We start from the raw sequence: 18,030 nt of genomic DNA, 5'->3' as shown, positions 1-18,030 counted from the left end.
AAATAGTTGTTTAATCAAAGCATTTTAACTTTCCTTCTCCGTATACGTTGGTGATCATTGCGAACATACACATCTTTCACGCCCGTATCCTACAACCTTGCTTCTAGTCATTCGTCCATAAGAAATCCTCCAGCAAAATGAAGATCCTTGAAGTCACAGATGGTGGCTTCTTCCTTTGCAATTCTCTGCAGTGTTGGACGTGCTGCTGGCCCAGACACCAGCACTCATTAACCGGAGGGGTTGTCACTTTTGGTTTTGTTTGCCTCCACTAACATCAAACCACCAGCCAGTCCTGGTATGAAACATGGCCCGCACCTATCTTTCAGGATTGTCACCTCCCTCTGACCGCTCTGTGTTGCTTTCACAGGATGAGCTGCACAATTGGAAGTCAGAGGCAGGGTAGGGGCGGGAAGCTTCCTACTTTCTGGTCAAGTCTGGGGACTCAAGGCGGATACTGGCTCCCAGCCTCCCTCAGCCCAGCCTGATTTTCATTTCAAAGAGTCCGCTGAGTCCTGTCTGTGCATTCTTCCGCAGGGCCTCCCTGGGAGTGTGATGCAGGCTGGCCCAACTGCCCCTTCGCCCAGGGAAAGAAAGGATGCTCTGTTTGTTGAGTACTGGGGGACCTGGATGGGTCAGTGCCACTCTATTAATATATAATGAGATTATTCACCAGCTGTTGTTTCCTGGCTTTCAGCGGAGCCATTGAAACATTTGTGAGATAGCAGAGGGTTCCAGGTGGGAGGGGCCATTGTTCAACGTCCAGACCACCCAGTGGGCACATCAGCTAATGGGCTTCACACCTGACCCCTGCGGGAACCCGATAGGCTGGGAAGGGCAGCACGGGCCTGCTCTGTGCCACGGGAGAACACACTGCCCTTTACCTTCCTGCTGGCTTCTTTCTCCCCACGGTGTCCCCTGGCCTCTTGTTTGACTGCAGATTTCCTGAAACCCGAGTCAAGAGTTATTAGACAAAGCTAAAGTGAACGCCAACTCCAGTCACAAAGGTAGCAGGTGTTGCTTTGATATAAAACTCATCTTCTGTAGCCCACAACTTGATCTACTTAGGTGTCTGATTTTCAGAGACCCATAGCACAGTATCCTCCATGGGAGGCAGAATGCCAGGGAAAGGTATTCGTGCAGAACGCAGGCCCCCAAACTGAAGGTGCACTCGAATCACCTGGGGATGCTGTTAAAATGCAGATCCTGATCCAGCAGACCCAGGGAAGGGCCCAGCAGTCCGCGTTATTATTTTGAAGCCCAAGTTATAGAAAATAAGGGATAAATGGATGATCTGGGCAGCAAAGCACTTCTCCTCCAAGCTGAATTCTTTAGTAAATATTTTCATAAACATGGATAGAACATTGTACTGCACCCACTTTTTGTGTGTGTGTGACAGGTAGAATTACAGACAGTGAGAGAGAGACAGAGAGAAAGGACTTTCCTCCGCTGGTTCACTCCCCAAATGGCTGCAACAGCTGGCGCTGCGCTGATCCGAAGCCAAGAGCCAGGTGCTTCCTCCTGGTCTCCCATGCGGTTGCAGAGGCCCAAGCACCTGGGCCATCCTCCACTGCCCCTCCCGGGCCACAGCAGAGAGCTGGTCTGAAAGAGGAGCAGCCGGGACTACAACCCGGCGCCCATATGGGATGCTGGTGCCGCAGGCAGAGTATTAACCAAGTGAGCCACAGTGTCGGCCCCACGGCACCCACTTTAAAAATAAATAAATAAAGGTTCTCTCATTTCTATTGATAGAATCCCTCAATCCCACATTCGTTGGTGTTTGTAAGCACACGACATGGATTTTCTACTTGGACCCAGATGCTAGCCTGTCACCCCAGGAAGCAATGTTTCTGGGGAGTGAACATCCCAGAATACTCCTCAGCCTCCTGGCAGGAGGATCTGATTCCAGCTTAGAACAATCCGGAGCTGAGAGCTCCTGCCAAGTTGTCCAACCTCTCTGACCCTTACTCTCTGCACCTGAAAAAAATATATGAATTTAAAAATATAAAAAGATAGGCCGGCGCCGCAGCTCACTAGGCTAATCCTCCACCTTGCTGCGCCGGCACACCGGGTTCTAGCCCCGGTCGGGGAGCCGGATTCTGTCCCGGTTGCCCCTCTTCCAGGCCAGCTCTCTGCTGTGGCCAGGGAGTGCCATGGAGGATGGCACCCATGGGAGACCAGGATAAGTACCTGGCTCCTGCCATCGGATCAGCGTGGTGCGCCGGCTGCAGCGCGCTGGCCGTGGCGGCCATTGAAGGGTGAACCAACGGCAAAGGAAGACCTTTCTCTCTATCTCTCTCTCTCACTGTCCACTCTGCCTGTAAATATATATATATATATTTATATAAATAGATCGTTTCCAGCCGGCGCCGCGGCTCACTTGGCTAATCCTCAGCCTGTGGCGCTGGCATCCCAGATTCTAGTCCCGGTTGGGGCACTGGATTCTGTCCCGGTTGCTCCTCTTCCAGTCCAGCTCTCTGCTGTGGCCCGGGAAGGCAGTGGAGGATGGCCCAAGTGCTTGGGCCCTGCACCCGCATGGGAGACCAGGAGGAAGCACATGGCTCCTGGCTTCGCATCGGCATAGTGCTGGCTGTAGCAGCCATTTGGGGAGTGAACCAACAGAAGGAAGACCTTTCTCTCTGTCTCTCTCTCACTAACTCTGCCAGTCAAAAAAAAAAAAAAAAAAAAGAAAGAAAGAAAAAAAGAAACATCTTTGTCTCTCTCCCTCTGTCTAAAAAAAAAAAAAAAAATTGTTTCCCCTGACCCAACTGTGTGGGAGAAGTATTTGTTATTTTACACCACCAAACTTTGGGGTTGTTTGTTTTACAATAGATAATAAAGGTTTTTTCTAGCTCATAATAACCTATTTATATATTTTATGAAGAACTAGAAGAGAGACATTCAAAGGCTCCAAATATAAAGAAATGTAGAGGGAGCAGGAAAGCTGCCACCTGCAGTGCCTGCATCCCGCATGGGCATCAGTTTGAGTCCCGGCTGCTCTACTTCTGATCCAGCTCTCCGCTATGGCCTGGGAAAGCAGTGGAAGATGGCCCAAGTCCTTGGGCCCCTGCACCCATGTGGGAGACCTGGAAGAAGCTCCTGGCTCCTGACTTCAGGCTGGCGCAGCTCCAGCTGTTGCGGCCAGTTGGGGAGTGAACCAGTAGATGGAAGATTCTCTCTCTCTCTCTCTCTCTGCCTCTGCCTCTCTGTAACTCTGCCTTTCAAATAAATAAAATAAATCTTTAAAAAAAAGAAATAGAAATGCTAATTACCATGATTTGATCAGTATACACTGTTATAAAAAATTTTTAAGGGGCCAATGCTGTGGCACAGTGGGTTAATGTCCTGGCTTGAAGTGCCGGCATCCCATATGGGTGCTGGTTCGAGACCCGGCTGCTCCATTTCCAATCCAGCTCTCTGCTATGGCCCAGGAAAGCAGTGGAAGATGGCCCAAGTCCTTGGGCCCCTGCACCCACGTGGGAGACTGGAAGAAGCACCTGACTCCTGGCGCCTGGCTTCGGATCAGCACAGCTCCAGCCGTTGCGGCCATTTGGGTTTGAACCATCAGATGGAAGACCTTTCTCTCTGTCTCTCCCTCTCGCTATCTGTAACTCTACCTCTGAAATAAATAAATTTTAAAAGTGAGGAAATAAAAACTATCTACCTCAAAGGATTATTGGAAAGTTTAATTATGCAAATTACTAGATTGCCTGAAGAAAAAAAGCTGTGTGCACTCCTCCCTGAACCAAGTCACAAGCCAACCAGCCCCTGAAGTTTGTATTTTCAAAGGGCCGTGGGGTTTTCCTGTGGGCCATTCTGGAAGGAAATGTTTCCCCAACACTGCCAACCCCTGTCCTGGTGAACAGGTCCAGCTCTTCCTCGTGACTCAGGGTCCTTGTTTTGAACATGAGTGATTGCACTGTCCTGGGACATGGGGATGACCTCAGCGGTGGGGGTAGGGGTTTCTAACTCCCTGCCCTCTACTCATAAGTTCCTAATAGCACTCGCCACACAGAGGCAAAAACAACCTGTTTATCCAGCTCCTTGGCCTGGGACCTCCTTCCTCGGGTCTTCTGCTTGAGCCCGTCTTACAGGGCTAGGTGGCCGGAATGTAGCAGCTTGCAGTTCATTCATTCAGACATTTCGAAAGCACCGCTCTGTGTTATCTTCCCAAGATAGCTGAGGACAGACATTGCACGCCTCCTGGGAAGCTTGTCCTGCTTAGACAAGGCTGCCAGGCCATGAAGCTGTCTGCCCTTCCGGGGCATCTGAGGCCTGTTCTTGTCTCTCTCTCTCTCTCTTTTTTTTTTTTTTTTTTACAGGCAGAGTGGACAGTGAGAGAGAGAGACAGAGAGAAAGGTCTTCCTTTGCCGTTGGTTCACCCTCCAGTGGCTGCTGCGGCTGGCGCACTGCGCTGATCCGATGGCAGGAGCCAGGTGCTCATCCTGGTCTCCCATGGGGTGCAGGGCCCAAGCACTTGGGCCATCCTCCACTGCACTCCCGGGCCACAGCAGAGAGCTGGCCTGGAAGAGGGGCAACCGGGACAGAATCCGGTGCCCTGACCGGGACTAGAACCTGGGGTGCCGGCGCCACAAGGCAGAGGATTAGTGAGCCGCGGCACTGGCTTGTTCTTGTCTCTTTAACTCTTTCTTTTTGGCTGCTGTTCTGCTTTTATGGACAGCAAGGACCTCGGAACCAGACATTCCCGGTTCAAACAGCAGCCTACAGTTTAGTAGCTGGTGGGCTCCGCCCCACTCCAATTCTGTGCTGCTTGGTTTCCATATCTGGAAAATGAGGTGACTCTCAGAATGGCTGTGTGTGTGGAAGTGGCAGTAAAGGTATTTTCACAAGTCCGCTTAGGGAGGAGCTTTAAATGTATAAAAAAATTGAAAGTCAGAGAGAGAGAGAGAGAGAGAGAGCTCATCACCCACTTGTTCATTCTCCAAGTGCTCACAATAGCTGGGGCTGGGCCAGGCCATGGCCAGGAGCCAGGAGCTCCATCGGGGTCTCCTACGTGGGTGGCAGGGACCCTGCTGCCTCCCGGGCTGCACACCAGCAGGAAGCTGGAATTGGGAGTGGAGCCAGGATGTGAATCTGGGCAGTTCAATATGGGATGTAGACATCCCGAGGGGCGTCTTCCCCACTACTCCCACACTCACCCTACTGGGGAGTTTTGATAGCCCCTGCTTTGATAATCCCACTAGGGTTGTAGCCAGGGAGGGGATGGTGAGCGCTTTCCTGATTAATATTAAATGAGTGGCATTCCAATGGCATGCCCCATGAACTGTCAGGTATACGTACGCCGGCTCCACACGGCTGAGACTTGTGGTTCCTTCCCAACAGCCTGTCTCTCCTCACCTTTTATTCCCTGCTGCCAGAACCCACTTACCAACTCTAGAGGCTAAAAATTCAAACACTAGCTTTTATTGTTAAAGCATAAGCATGTAACCCAATCCCAGCGCATGAATTTGAAGGAGAGTCAGATGTTTCTAGGAAAGTTTTTTGTTTTGTTTTGTTTTGTTTTTGGATGGTGGGTGGGAGAAAGTGGGGAAGAGAATTAGATGTAACACAATTCCGGGAGCTATGGCAGCCTTCTTGTGACCATGAGGGAACATTCTGAGGATGAAGACCGGCAGGCTGGGGATGGCAAAGAGGAAGGGTAGAAAGTACCTGGGCTGGGTACTTGATGACATTGTTGTGCTCCTGAATGAACCAAGCCTGACAATGATACTGCCAGAGAAAGTGAGCCTTACTGCTTAAGCCATATTTGGCTACATAGTCCATTGCCGTCTTCTTTGTTATACACTCAGCATAAAGTCAAGGAGACTAAACATGGAGGGTGAAAAGCTACTAAGGCCTTCCTGGGACTCTATCCTTGTGACCTCATCTGATTCGAATTTCCTCCCAGTGGCGCCACCTCCAAAACCTTCAACCCCGCCTGGGGATTAAGTTTCCCAACATCTCCACTTCTGAGGGACACACACATCCAAATCACAGCTGTGCACAGCTCCTTATCTTAAGCACTCATAGAGGGCCTTGGGTGCCAACGTGATTTACCCTGACAGCTCTAGGGAGCCCTCAAAGCCAGGGGTTGGCTTGGGTCAGGGGGATGTGAGAGATTAGAACAGAGTCCCTGTGAACTGAGGCTTTCCAGGGCCACTGCTCTTACTCTTCCCCAGGGAATAGGGGATCCTCCTGCACCCTGGGCCTCCAAATCGGAGTGCACTTGGAGCGGAACAGAGCCTCCTCTCACGTAGTAGCAGCGAGGGAGGAAGGCCGATTGGTATGAACGGCTGGGATTTAGGGAGCCATTTGTTGTTTCCGGGCAATGACCCAGGTTGCTAATCTAGGACAACGGTAAATCACTATTGTTTTAAGCCACTGCATTTCAGTTCTTTGTAAGGCAAGAATACACAACTGGAGCATCCTACAGAAGCGATGTCAGCTTGAAGCAAAACGCAGCAGGGAGAGAAGAGAGAAGCAGATGAACTTGAGAAATAGTAAGCAGGTGTCTTACAGCTTTGCAATCACCAGTGATAAGACTTACAAAGTTGAATTCACTGGTTTGAGGCACTGAAAAGGATTAAAATGATGTCCCCAGGGCTCAGCCTCCCTCCCTGCTCTGGTGCCACCTTCCTTTTGGTGGGGCTGTTATGCTGGCTCCTTGTGGTGAATTCCAGCTGCTTTGGTGCAGTATCTCCAGGCTCTTATTTCCCCAGGTTCAAGTCCAGTAGGGAGAGTGCTTCTCCTCTGTGGTAATATCTAAAAAAGCCCTGGGATTCCCTCTGCGGAGACTGGCTGAGGTCCTGGCCCCACCCCCACAACAGTCTCCCTGGCTGGGTGCTGACAGCAGTGGCTGGAGGAGAGTGGTTATGGATCCTTCTGTTGAAATACAGACAGGTTTTTGTTCTTTTTTCTTTCCTTTAAAGATTTATTTATTTGTTAGAAAGGCAGAGCATCAGAGAGAGAGAGAGAGACAGAGAGAGAGAGATGGTCCATCTGTTGGTTCACTCTCCAAATGGTTGCAACAGCCAGGGTTGAACCAGGTTGAAGTCAGAAGCTAGGAATTCTACCTGGTCTCCCACATGGGTAGCAGGGGCCCAAGCACTTGGGCCATCTTCTGCTGCTATCCCAGGTGCATTAGCAAGGAGCTGGATCAGCAGCAGAGCAGCCGGGGGCCTCCAGCCAGTTCTCTGATAGGGATGCAGGCATTGCAAGCAGCAGCTTAACGGGCTGTGCTGCGTGCTAACCCCAGAGTTGTTTTTTTTTTTTTTAAGGGAAATTTATTCATTCATACAACACACACACACACACAGAGAGAGAGAGAGAGAGAGAGAGAGAGAGATTTATGAACTGTTCTGACTTCTTTTTTAAGGGAAATTTATTCATTCATACAACACATACACACACACACACACACAGAGAGAGAGAGAGAGAGAGAGATTTATGAACTGTTCTGACTTCAGGTGCGGGTTGATTTAGAACTAAAATAATGCCGTTACGCTATACCTCTTAACTTCAAAATGGACAGCTAACATGCTCTCCCAAGTAGGAGTTTTGAACACCAAGAAGTAAGTCTGATGATAGTGATAGGCTTCAGTCAAATGTTTGAGGCGCCTCATGTTAACTGAGTTCTAGAACCAATCATGGGTTCTAAGGCATGTGGTCTTAGGTCTGTGCATAGGAAGGAATTGGCGCCCATAAGTACATCTTTATCCAGCAGCCAACAGAGGCGAGAGTGTAAAGTGGAGCCCGACTGCCCAAGCTTAGGCTCTGGCTCTTGTTATTGGAAATTACTAGCTGTGTGACTTCGAGCAAATTGTCACACCTCTCTGTATTTTAGTTTACTCATCTGTAAAGTGGGAGGTGAAATTCTCTGCTGATCATGTACAGTTGTTAACACATGTGAGTCATTTAAAATATATTAAGTGCTCAGTTAGTGGTAGTTTTTATTCTCATTTCCACATTACAAAGTTACTTTTTTTTTTTCAGCTACAATCAGTTTAGATGGTAAGGGTTGGCTTGATCCAGCATTTTATTTGGCAGTAACAGAGGGACTAGAACTGTATTTGTTCACACTGAGGATAAGAGAAGAGCCTCCATCATTCAACCTCATGTCTTCGCCTGTCCAGTACTTCCCATCAGTTACTGGGTTGAACACTTCCAAGAGCGGTAATTCCCTTTATGTGTTACTTTTTTGTATGAAAGAAAACCTATTTTATTTATTTTTAAAGATTTATTTATTTATTTGAAAGACAGAATTACACAGAGAGAGGACAGGCAGAGAGAGAGAGGGGTCTTCCATCCACTGGTTCACTCCCAAGATGGCCACAATAGCCGCAGCCATGCCAATCCGAAGCTGATAGCCGGCAGCTTCTTCTGGGTCTCCCACATGGGTGCAGGGGCCCAAGCACTTGGCCATCTTCCACTGCTTTCCTAGGCCAGAGGAGAGAGCTGGATCGAAAGTGGAGCAGCCGGAACTCAAACTGAAGCCCTTGTGAGATGCTGGCGCTGTAGGCAGCAGCTTTACCCGCTACGCCACAGCGCTGGCCCCGAAAACCTATTTTAAACTCAACTTAAGGTCTAGCGAGGGGACAAACTAAAGGTTTCTTTAATGAGTATATTTTGCAATCTGGCTTGGAGTAGCAAGGACAGAGTATCATCCTCTATCTTTTTAATCAGCTTATTGCATAATCTTGTTGCTTTTTTTAAAGGAAGCTTGGAAAAACTGTACCGTCCAAGTTAGTGTGACATCAGCAATGATCTGAACTTGCTTTCTCGAGGAGTTGTGGACTCCTCAACGCTCCTCCTGGTTGTTCTCGTTTGGGTAGTTTTGTGTCATTGCAGCTGGTAAAACTATTGTTCAATGACTCTGGGCTTATCTTGGCCCTGGCTGCCAGCATTCCTCACTGGAACGGGTCCTCTGCTGCGAGGGATTAAGCTCTGAGCACATGATCCGCGGCTCTGAGTCTCGGCTTTGGAAGCTGTCACACAGGCTCCATATCGATCGGAGATGGGGAGGGGGAGGGGCGGAGGCAGTGGTGAGCTGCAGTACTTTGGAAATGTGTAACTTACATGGGTTTTTGCCTCCAAGAGAAAGGGGTTGCACTGACTTTGCCTCATTGCTCCTCCTGTGGCACTGAGATAGCTGAGAGACCGTGTGTACAAAAACAGACGTTTGTCCAGTATATTCCCGAATTAGATATAAGGGCGGTTTGGGAGTCAGACATCTTGTGGCTCAATCTATGGGTTTCAAGAGCTGAGTCTAGGGGCTTCTCCAGAGCAATTCAAGTTGCTTTTCTCCTATTAAAGTTTGCTGTCAGAAACGAAGGAACATGAATATGTAACTATTCTATGATGCTTTAAATTTTTAATTAAATTTACTTTTTCAGATAACCAGCAAGGTTTGTTGAGTATTCAGGATTTGAAGAAAATACTGGTATCTAATTTGGATCTCAGAAGCTTGAATTTTCGATTCCTCAGCAGTAATACCAGTTTTCTTAAGCCATTACAATGTGCTGGGCATAGGGCTGGGTATGGCTTCCACCTGCAGTGCTGGCATCCCATGTGGGCGCCAGTTCAAGTCCCGGCTGCTCCACTTCTGATCCAGCTCTCTGCTACGGCCTGGGAAAGCAGTAGACGACGGCCCAAGTCCTTGGACCCCTGCACCAGTGTGGGAGACCCAGAAGAAGCTCCTGGCTCCTGGCTTCAGATCAGCTCAGCTCTGGCCATTGCAGCCAGCTGGGGAGTAATCTAGCAGCTGGAAGACCTCTGCCCCTCTCTCTGCCTCTCTCTCTGTGTAACTCAGCCTTTCACATAAATAAGCTAAAAAAAAATATATTGGGCATTATACTACTGTACTGGTATAGGCATTTGTATTTCTATTTTATAATTTAAATAACTGAAGCTTTGATTTTAAGAAACTTCCCATGGTTACAAGTCTAGTAAAAGATGAAGCGGGTGGGGCTGGTGTTTGGCCTAGCAGTCATGATGTTATTTAGAAACCCAATTCCCACTCCAGAGTACTTGGCTTTGATCTCCACTCCAGCTCCTCACTCCAGCTTCCTGCCAATGCAGATCCCGGGAGGCAGCAGTAAAGGCTTAAATAATTAGACTCCTGCCATCCGTGGGAGCCGGGAATTGCATTCCCATCTTCCAGTCGTTGTGAGCATTTGGGGGAGTGAACCAGTGAGTGTGCAATCTCTCTCTCTGCCTCTCAGTGATGAAGGTGGGAATCAAAATGATGAACTGTTGCTAATCTATGTTCTTTTCAAGGCAGCCCTGGAATTTTTGGTGATAGTTTTTTTTTTTTTTTTTTTTTTTGACAGGCAGAGTTAGACAGTGAGAGAGAGAGACAGAGAGAAAGGGCTTCCTTTTCTGTTGGTTCACCCCTCAAAATGGCTGCTATGGCCGGCGTGCTGCACGGATCCGAAGCCAGGAGCCAGGTGCTTCCTCCTGGTCTCCCATGCGGATGCAGGGGCCCAAGCACTTGGGCCATCCTCCACTGCTTTCCCGGGCCACAGCAGAGAGCTGGACTGGAAGAGGAGCAACTGGGACAGAACTAGCACCCCAACCGGGACTAGAACCTGGTGTGCCGGCGCCACAGGCGGAGGATTAGCCAAGTGAGCCGCGGCACTGGCCAGTGATAGTGTTCTATATCTCTGCTACCCAACACAGCAGCCACAATATGCTAGATATTGGGCACTTTTAAAACTCAATCTTTCATTTTATTTTAGCTAATTTAAAGTTGAATAGCCACATGTGGCGCTAGTGGCTACCCTATTGGACAGCACAGCTGTAGGGCATGATACTCTCTGATTTGTACATGTTCAGTGTCCTGTGATCTCATGCATAGATAATCTGGATCGCAGACCGAAATGTGAAAGAGAAGTTGGGGTGGAGCAAGAGTTTGGCACAGTGGTTAAGCTGGACTCTGGCATCTCATAACAGAGTGGCTGGGTTGGAGTCAACAGGTTCTGCTCTCCATTCCGGTTCTACCACCCATGTGAGAGACCCAGATTGAGTTCTGAGCTCCTGGGTCAATCTGGCCCAGCCTTGGCTGTGGTGAAGCATTTGGGGAGTGAGTCAGGAGATGGGAGATCACTTTCACTCTGCCTTTGCAATAAAATATTTAAAAAGTAAAAAAAGAGATGGAGAAAAAAAAACCATTTTGCTCAAATAAAAGTCATTTAAATGGTAGAAATTAGGGAGAAGTAAGAGGCAGGCTTTTGGTCTACTGATTAAGATGCCTGCAGCCTGTATGGGAGCACCTGGGTTCAGTGCCCATCTCCCGCTCTCTGGCAAGGCAGACCCTTGGAGGCAGTGGTGGTGGCGAGTGATCTGATTGGGCTCCTGCCACACACATGGGAGATCTGGACTGAGTTCCCAGCTCTCAGCTTCAGCCTATTGTGGGCATTTGGGGAATGAACCAGTTGATGGGAGTGCTCTTTTTCCATCTGTCTTGTTTTCAAATAAATAAAAAACCACACCAAGGAGGGGAGAGGAGAAAGAGCAAGAGAGAGAGAGAGAGAGAGAGAGAGAGAGAATAAAGAGAGACCTCAAAGTTAAAAGACTCATAAAATTTAGGCAGGGAAAACTTCTATTGTCCATTTTACTGAGGAATTATTGCTATATTGGCAATGCTGATTATAAGGGACACGGGAATTTGAAGAAGGAGGACGGTGCTCAGAACCATGTTGTTGTTGCACGACATTTTCTCCAGGCATTTTACAATCCAGGGAGTCATAAATTCCTCTAACAGCAGGGGTGTGCTTACAAGCCCTCTCAGGTGTCTCCTGCCTCCAATTACCTTGTTTTCCAGGAATGAGTTCAGAGTTGAATATTTACAAAGTGGATTGTTTACTGTTCCATGTTAAAAAGCAGAGTAGGTCTCCTATAAACAAACAGCAACATAGCAAATAATAACTAAGTGCCAACTTAACAGAACTCTAAATGACAAACCTTTCATGGAGAAGGCAACCACTTGGGCTGGGTCTTGAAAGGATTGCTTTTAACCAGCAGAGATGGGGCAAAGCCTTCAAGGAAAATGGAACAGCAAAGATATTAAAGCTGGAAATGTTGAGAGATTCTGGAAAAAGGTGACCAGGATACATCAGCTGCAGCATAAGCCATGTACATGGGAACCAGAAATAGGAAAAGTACATTGCACTGATGTAGACAATGAATACATTAATTTTCTTTTTCTTTTTTTTTTTGACAGGCAGAGTGGACAGTGAGAGAGAGAGAGACAGAGAGAAAGGTCTCCCTTTGCCGTTGGTTCACCCTCCAATGGCCGCCGCGGCCAGCGCACTGGAGCCTGCACACCGCGCTGATCCGATGGCAGGAGCCAGGTGCTTCTCCTGGTCTCCCATGGGGTGCAGGTCCCAAGCACTTGGGCCATCCTCCACTGCACTCCCTGGCCACAGCAGAGAGCTGGCCTGGAAGAGAGGCAACCGGGACAGAATCCAGCACCCCTACCGGGACTAGAACCTGGTGTGCCGGCGCCGCAAGGCAGAGGATTAGCCTACTGAGCCAAGGCGCCAGCCTAGAATACATTAATTTCAATCCAGGTTCTTGACTCCTGCAGAGGTAGAAACCCTAGATACTCGTATTGAGTGCAAATAGGAGCAGCATTTATTTAACAGTGAGGGGATAAACACACATTCACACACATGTGTAGCCGCCCCACATAGAGAAATACCCAACAAGTGGGCCAAAGAGTTGCCAATAAATGAGAAAGAAAGAACAAAACCTGAAAATGGTACCTCTTGGTGTGAGACGTCAGCTGGAAACTGGTCCAGGTGGAAAGAGAGTTCTTTCCTGCCTCCCACCTCTTTTCATAAGGAAGGGGGTAGTACCTCAATTTTACAACCAGAGTGGGTTCTGAGCATGCTCCCTGGTCCTGGAAGCAATGGGTACATCCTGGGAAGGTGGGCATAGCAAACCTATAGTTAGAGATAGGATCACTTTTCAGGAACCAAGATTCCCAGCTTGCTGAAACTTTAAATAGTTCCACCATATCAGCACTATGGCTGTGTCACACACAACTTTAACCACTAGACTGAGGAGTTTAGAAATGATTTTATAGGGGTCGATGCTGTAGCGCAGAGGGTTAAAACCCTGGCCAACTGCACCGGCATACCATATGGGCTCCGGTTCATGTCCCAGCTGCTTCACTTCTGATCCAGCTCTCAGCCAGCACCGCGGCTCATTAGGCTAATCCTCCGCCTGCGGCACCGGCACACCAGGTTCTAATCCCGGTTGGGGCACCAGATTCTGTCCCGGTTGCCCCTCTTCCAGGCCAGCTCTCTGCTGTGGCCCAGAAGTGCAGTGGAGGATGGCCCAGGTCCTTGGGCCCTGCACCCGCATGGGAGACCAGGAGAAAGCACCTGGCTCCTGGCTTTCAGATCAGTGCAGCGCGCTGCCTGCAATGTGCTGGCCCTAGCAGCCACTTGGGGGGTGAACCAACGGAAAAGGAAGACCTTTCTCTCTGTCTCTCTCTCTCTCTCACTGTCTAACTCTGCCTGTCCAAATAAATAAATAAATAAATAAACTGATCCAGCTCTCTGCTATGGCTTGGGAAAGCAGTAGAAGATAGCCCAAGTTTGTGGGAGACCCACAAGAAGCTCCTGGCTTCGGATCAGCTCAGCTCTGGCTGTTGTGGCTATTTGTGAGCTTCATTTATAACTGTTAATATTTATGACTGTTAAATATTTAGACATGTGATACAGATGTTAGGTAGGAAGTAAAAAATGAGCTTATGTGTGTGTGACAAAGGCCTAAGGCACTGACATCCAGGTCCAGCATCTGCATCTCAAAGTCACTTTCCAGGTGCAGCCCAGTATCTGCACTTCAAAACTCCTGCCCCTTCCGTCCTTCCCCCTGTCTGATAACTTCAGGGGGAAACTCAGAAAGGAATTTTTCATAAAGTCCTTTATTCCAGGAGGAGAAGAGGTGGGAAGGCAAGACCCACCCCCTTAAGAACCCCAGCCTCAACCAGACTGCACACTCAGCCCTCTGCCTTTCTGCTGAGCCACCCGCCTGGCCTGCCCAGGTGTATTCTCTCCACTCAACCGTGTAACCTCGCTCTCCCCCAGTCTGAGCGACTGGGCACTCTCTCTCAGGTTCTGTCTGGAGAGGTGCCCATCCGTTCTTATGGATGTCCCTACCCTAATAAACCTTGCTGTGTTGCTTTCCTCTGCTCTCTGTCTCATGCCTGAATTCTTTCTTGCATGAAGACAAGAACTCTTGCTTCTCCGGTAACACAGAGATGTCCACTGAAAATCTCGCCCGGCATCCCCCAAACAGCAGCTGTTTTAGGAATGGGCGGCTTATAAAGGACTTTGTGAGCTTTGAGATTCTTTCTCCTTTCTTAATACTCATCACATTGGGTTGTGTGTGTGTGTGTGTGTGATTACTTGCTTCTGGTAGATAGGAATCCACATGGAGGCAGGAACCGGGCTGTCTTGCTTACAAATGCGTCCTAGTGCTCAGATACAGTAAGTGGTCATTACATATGTCTAAAACTCCAAACTGAGCTTTGAAAGACACACGTTAAAGGACAGCAGCCAGAGTGAAGAAAGGTCTAGTAGAAGAGAATAAACTGAAGACAGATGCTAAATCAGAATAGGGACTGAGCAACAGTCTGGAAATTTCTCTTCAGCTCAATCTAGGAACAAACGTAAAACTCTGTTTCCTTAAGAATAACTTTAAAGTTATTAGTGAAAAATAAAAAACTTATTTTAGACTGTGAGGTAGAAACAGATTCTTTAAAAAGACACTGAGACTAGGCTGGCGCCGCAGCTCACTAGGCTAATCCTCCGCCTGCGGCGCCGGCACCCCGGATTCTAGTCCCGGTCGGGGCGCCAGATTCGTCCTGGTTGCCCCTCTTCCAGTCCAGCTCTCTGCTGTGGCCCGGGAGTGCAGTGGAGGATGGCCCAAGTGCCTGGGCCCTGCACTTGCATGGGAGACCAGGAGAAGCACCTGGCTCCTGGCTTCGGATCAGCACGGTGCGCTGGCCACAGCGCGCCAGCCCCAGCAGTCATTGGAGGGTGAACCAACGGCAAAGGAAGACCTTTCTCTCTCTCTCTCTCTCTCTCACTGTCCACTCTGCCTGTCAAAAAAAAAAAAAAAAAAAAAAAAAAAAAAAAAGACTCAGAGTTGAGTGGTGGGCTTTTGTCCTATGGAGAGGCTGAGTGTGGAAGCTGACAGGAAGCCTATATCCATTATTGGAGTGCCTAGGTTCAAGTCCTGGCTCTGCTTCTGATTCTTCCTGGTAATATGCACCCTGGGAGGTAGCATGTGATAGCTTAAACAAACAAGCAAATAGAAAAATAAAAAAATCAGAGGTGGTTTGTGTCCCAGCTGCTCCACTTCTGATGCAGCTTCCTGCTAATGGTCTGGGAAAAGCAGTGGAAGATGACCCCAGTGTTTGGGCCTCTGCCACCCATGTGGGAGACCTGGTTGAAGATCCCAGCTCCTAGCTTTGGCCTGGCCCAACCCTGGCCATTGCAGCGATCTAGGAAATGAACCGGCGGATGGAAGATCTCTGTCTCTCCCTCTTTCTCTGGTGCTCTGATGCACCTGGGAAAGCAGCAGAAGATGACCCAAGTCCTTGGGCCCCTGCACCCACGTGAGAAATCTAGAAGAAGCTCCTGACTCCTGGCTTCAGTCTGGCCCAGCCCTGGCCACTGTGGCCATTTTGGGGAGTGAACCAGCGGATGGGAGAGCTTCTTCTCCCTGTCTCTGCCTCTCCACCTCTGTAAGTCCACCTTTCAGGAACTCCACGAGAGTCTCCCATGTGGGTGGTAGGGATCCAAGCACTTGGACCATCATCTGCTGTCTTCAAGGCATATTAGCAGGAAGCAGAGCAGCCAGGACTCGGTTGCCAGCCTCCTAGTCAGAGGCTTAGCCCGCTGAGCCCCAACTCCTGCCCTTGTCCAATGTTTCAGAAGTACCCTCGTATTTCTACCAACCGTTACATACTTTCTATAATCCACTTGAATTATACTTGCATACTTGTATTCCCAAAGTATGTCCCATATAATAAAAGGAAGCCCACTTGCTGCAGAAAGCAGCTAATGGTGTTATCCACCCAAAATATGTTCCTCGAAAACTTCCTTCGATGACCCTAGGGTCATCTGAGGACCAGGGCTGGACCGCTGTGAAGGCTGAGATTATGAGGGTACGAGAACAAGAGGATTCGGGGCCACCCGAGTACAGGAACTGTCCGAGGGGGCGCTGGAGGATGCTGAAGAAAGCGGGCGTCGCAGAGCTAATTGGAGTACCTACGAAGCGCCAGGCGCTGTTTGCCTGGAGAAAGCCAACCGCGGTCCCTCGGTGCGGGAGTCCGGGGCACACACCCCTACACACACACACTACACGCATAAACGTGGACGTATCAGGTGAACAGAGGTGCTATTTATAACATCTAACAGAGCAAAGGAAGAGCGCACGAGGGAGGATGCTATTCGGGGAAACCCCAAAGAAGCAAAGGAGCAAGGCCGGCACGGTTTCTCTCCCTCTTCTACGCGGAGGCTGCAGGGAGCGCGGCTCACCTCCCAGGAAGCTCCGCCTCTCTTCCCCGATAGGGCGCAAGGTGCCATCTCGCGGGAAGCCCCTCCCTTTGCCCCGCCCAGAGGCGGCCTTGAAGGCGGAGCTTCGCGCCCAGCGCTCGGAGCCGCGCCGCGCTCAGAGCCGCGCGCGCAGGGTTCCCGGCATTCACCTCGCTCTCTGGGCGGGTACAACTACTACGCCTGGAGCCTGGCATGCTGGGAACTGTAGTTGCCACCTGCTGCCCCGAGTCCGGGAATGGGTAAAAGCCACTGAGTCCGGCTCCATTTCTAGCACATGACTTGCTGCCCCGAGGGGAGGCCCTGCTGGGGCGGGCAGGGTCATCCCGAGAACCAACCCGGCCAGCGTCCCGGCCGGCCGCCGCCCCCGGTCACGTGTCCTCAGCCTCCCCGGGCGCGCGCAGCTCCCTACCGCCGTGCCCGCCCCGCCCCTCCCGGCCCGGCCGACGGCCCGCGCCTCCCCCGGCGCTGCTGCCACCTCGCGCTCGGAGGCGTCACGGAACGTGCTCGCTTCTCCCCCTCCCCCTCCCTTCCCCTCCCGCCCTCCCCCACTCCCCCTCCCGCGCCGAGACTCGCCGCCGCCGCAGCCGCAGGAGTAGCCGCCGCCGGAGCCGCGCGCAGCCATGGCCGAGAACCCCGGCTTGGAGAACCACCGCATCAAGAGCTTCAAGAACAAGGGCCGCGATGTGGAAGTGAGTGTGCTTCCGCGGTCCGGGCCCGCCCGGCTTGCCCGCCCGGCCGCGCCGGCCCGGCGGCGGGGAGGGGCGGGGGGCTGGCGCCGCGCTGGTTCTCGCCGGCTTGCGGTCGGTCGGAGTTGGCCGCTGTCTCCCGTCCCCGCGGCCCGGGGCTGGGCGAAGCGGGACGCGGGACGCGGGGCCGGGCTGCAAGCGCCCTCGGGAGCTGCCGGCACAGGGACCAGGGGAACGCCAGGGCTTTCGGCCCCGTCACGCGGGCGCGGCCTGGTGTCGGCGAGGAAGGGATGTGGGGCTGAGGCGGGGTCCGCGGGCCGGGGCCGCGCGGGCGCACGGGGATGCTGCCGCCCCGGGCCGCCGTCCGCTCCGCCGAGGGGGCGGCCGCGCCTCGCGCCCGCTGCCCTCGCTCTCTCCCGCCCGGCGCAGCCCCCTCGGTGCCTCCCGCGCTGCCGCACATGGAGCCTCGGCAGTGCCGGTCCCCGCGCCTACCTCCTGCAAGCCGGGCCCAGGCGGGCGGTGGCGGCCCGCAGAGGGGGGTGGGGACCAGCCGGGTAACCGACTTGTTTGAGGGTGGTGGATGGGGGAGGGTAGGGATGCACCAGGACCATTTTCTTATATTCCACTGCTGGTCTTTGGACCGGTCGTGCTGTGCTTTTCCAGCTCATAACTCCTGTTACTGCTGGCATTTGGAGCGAGCTGAAGGTGGACAATAGTTTACATCTATTGTGTTGAGGCTTGGGGAAAGAGGTGGTTCCGACCTCCGCTCCTAG

At 51.1% G+C, this 18,030-nt stretch overlaps 1 protein-coding gene across 1 annotated transcript in view; it reads left to right on the top strand.

Annotated features, from left to right (window-relative positions):
• Window positions 1-16,998: 16,998 nt before the first annotated feature.
• KPNA3 (karyopherin subunit alpha 3) overlaps window positions 16,999-18,030 on the top strand; it is a 91,259-nt gene continuing 90,227 nt past the window's right edge. The window contains exon 1 of the mRNA XM_051832277.3: window positions 16,999-17,260. Within this exon, the coding sequence (XP_051688237.1) occupies window positions 17,192-17,260 (69 nt within the window). The 5' untranslated portion in view covers window positions 16,999-17,191. The remainder of the gene's footprint in view (window positions 17,261-18,030) is intronic.

This window comes from Oryctolagus cuniculus, chromosome 9 (genome assembly GCF_051225735.1).
Source record: "Oryctolagus cuniculus isolate XC-2025 breed Fujian yellow rabbit chromosome 9, ASM5122573v1, whole genome shotgun sequence".
Taxonomy (NCBI): Eukaryota; Metazoa; Chordata; class Mammalia; order Lagomorpha; family Leporidae; genus Oryctolagus; species Oryctolagus cuniculus.
The sequence above is the reverse complement of the archived record's forward strand: the minus strand, read 5'-3'. Positions and strand labels throughout refer to the sequence as shown.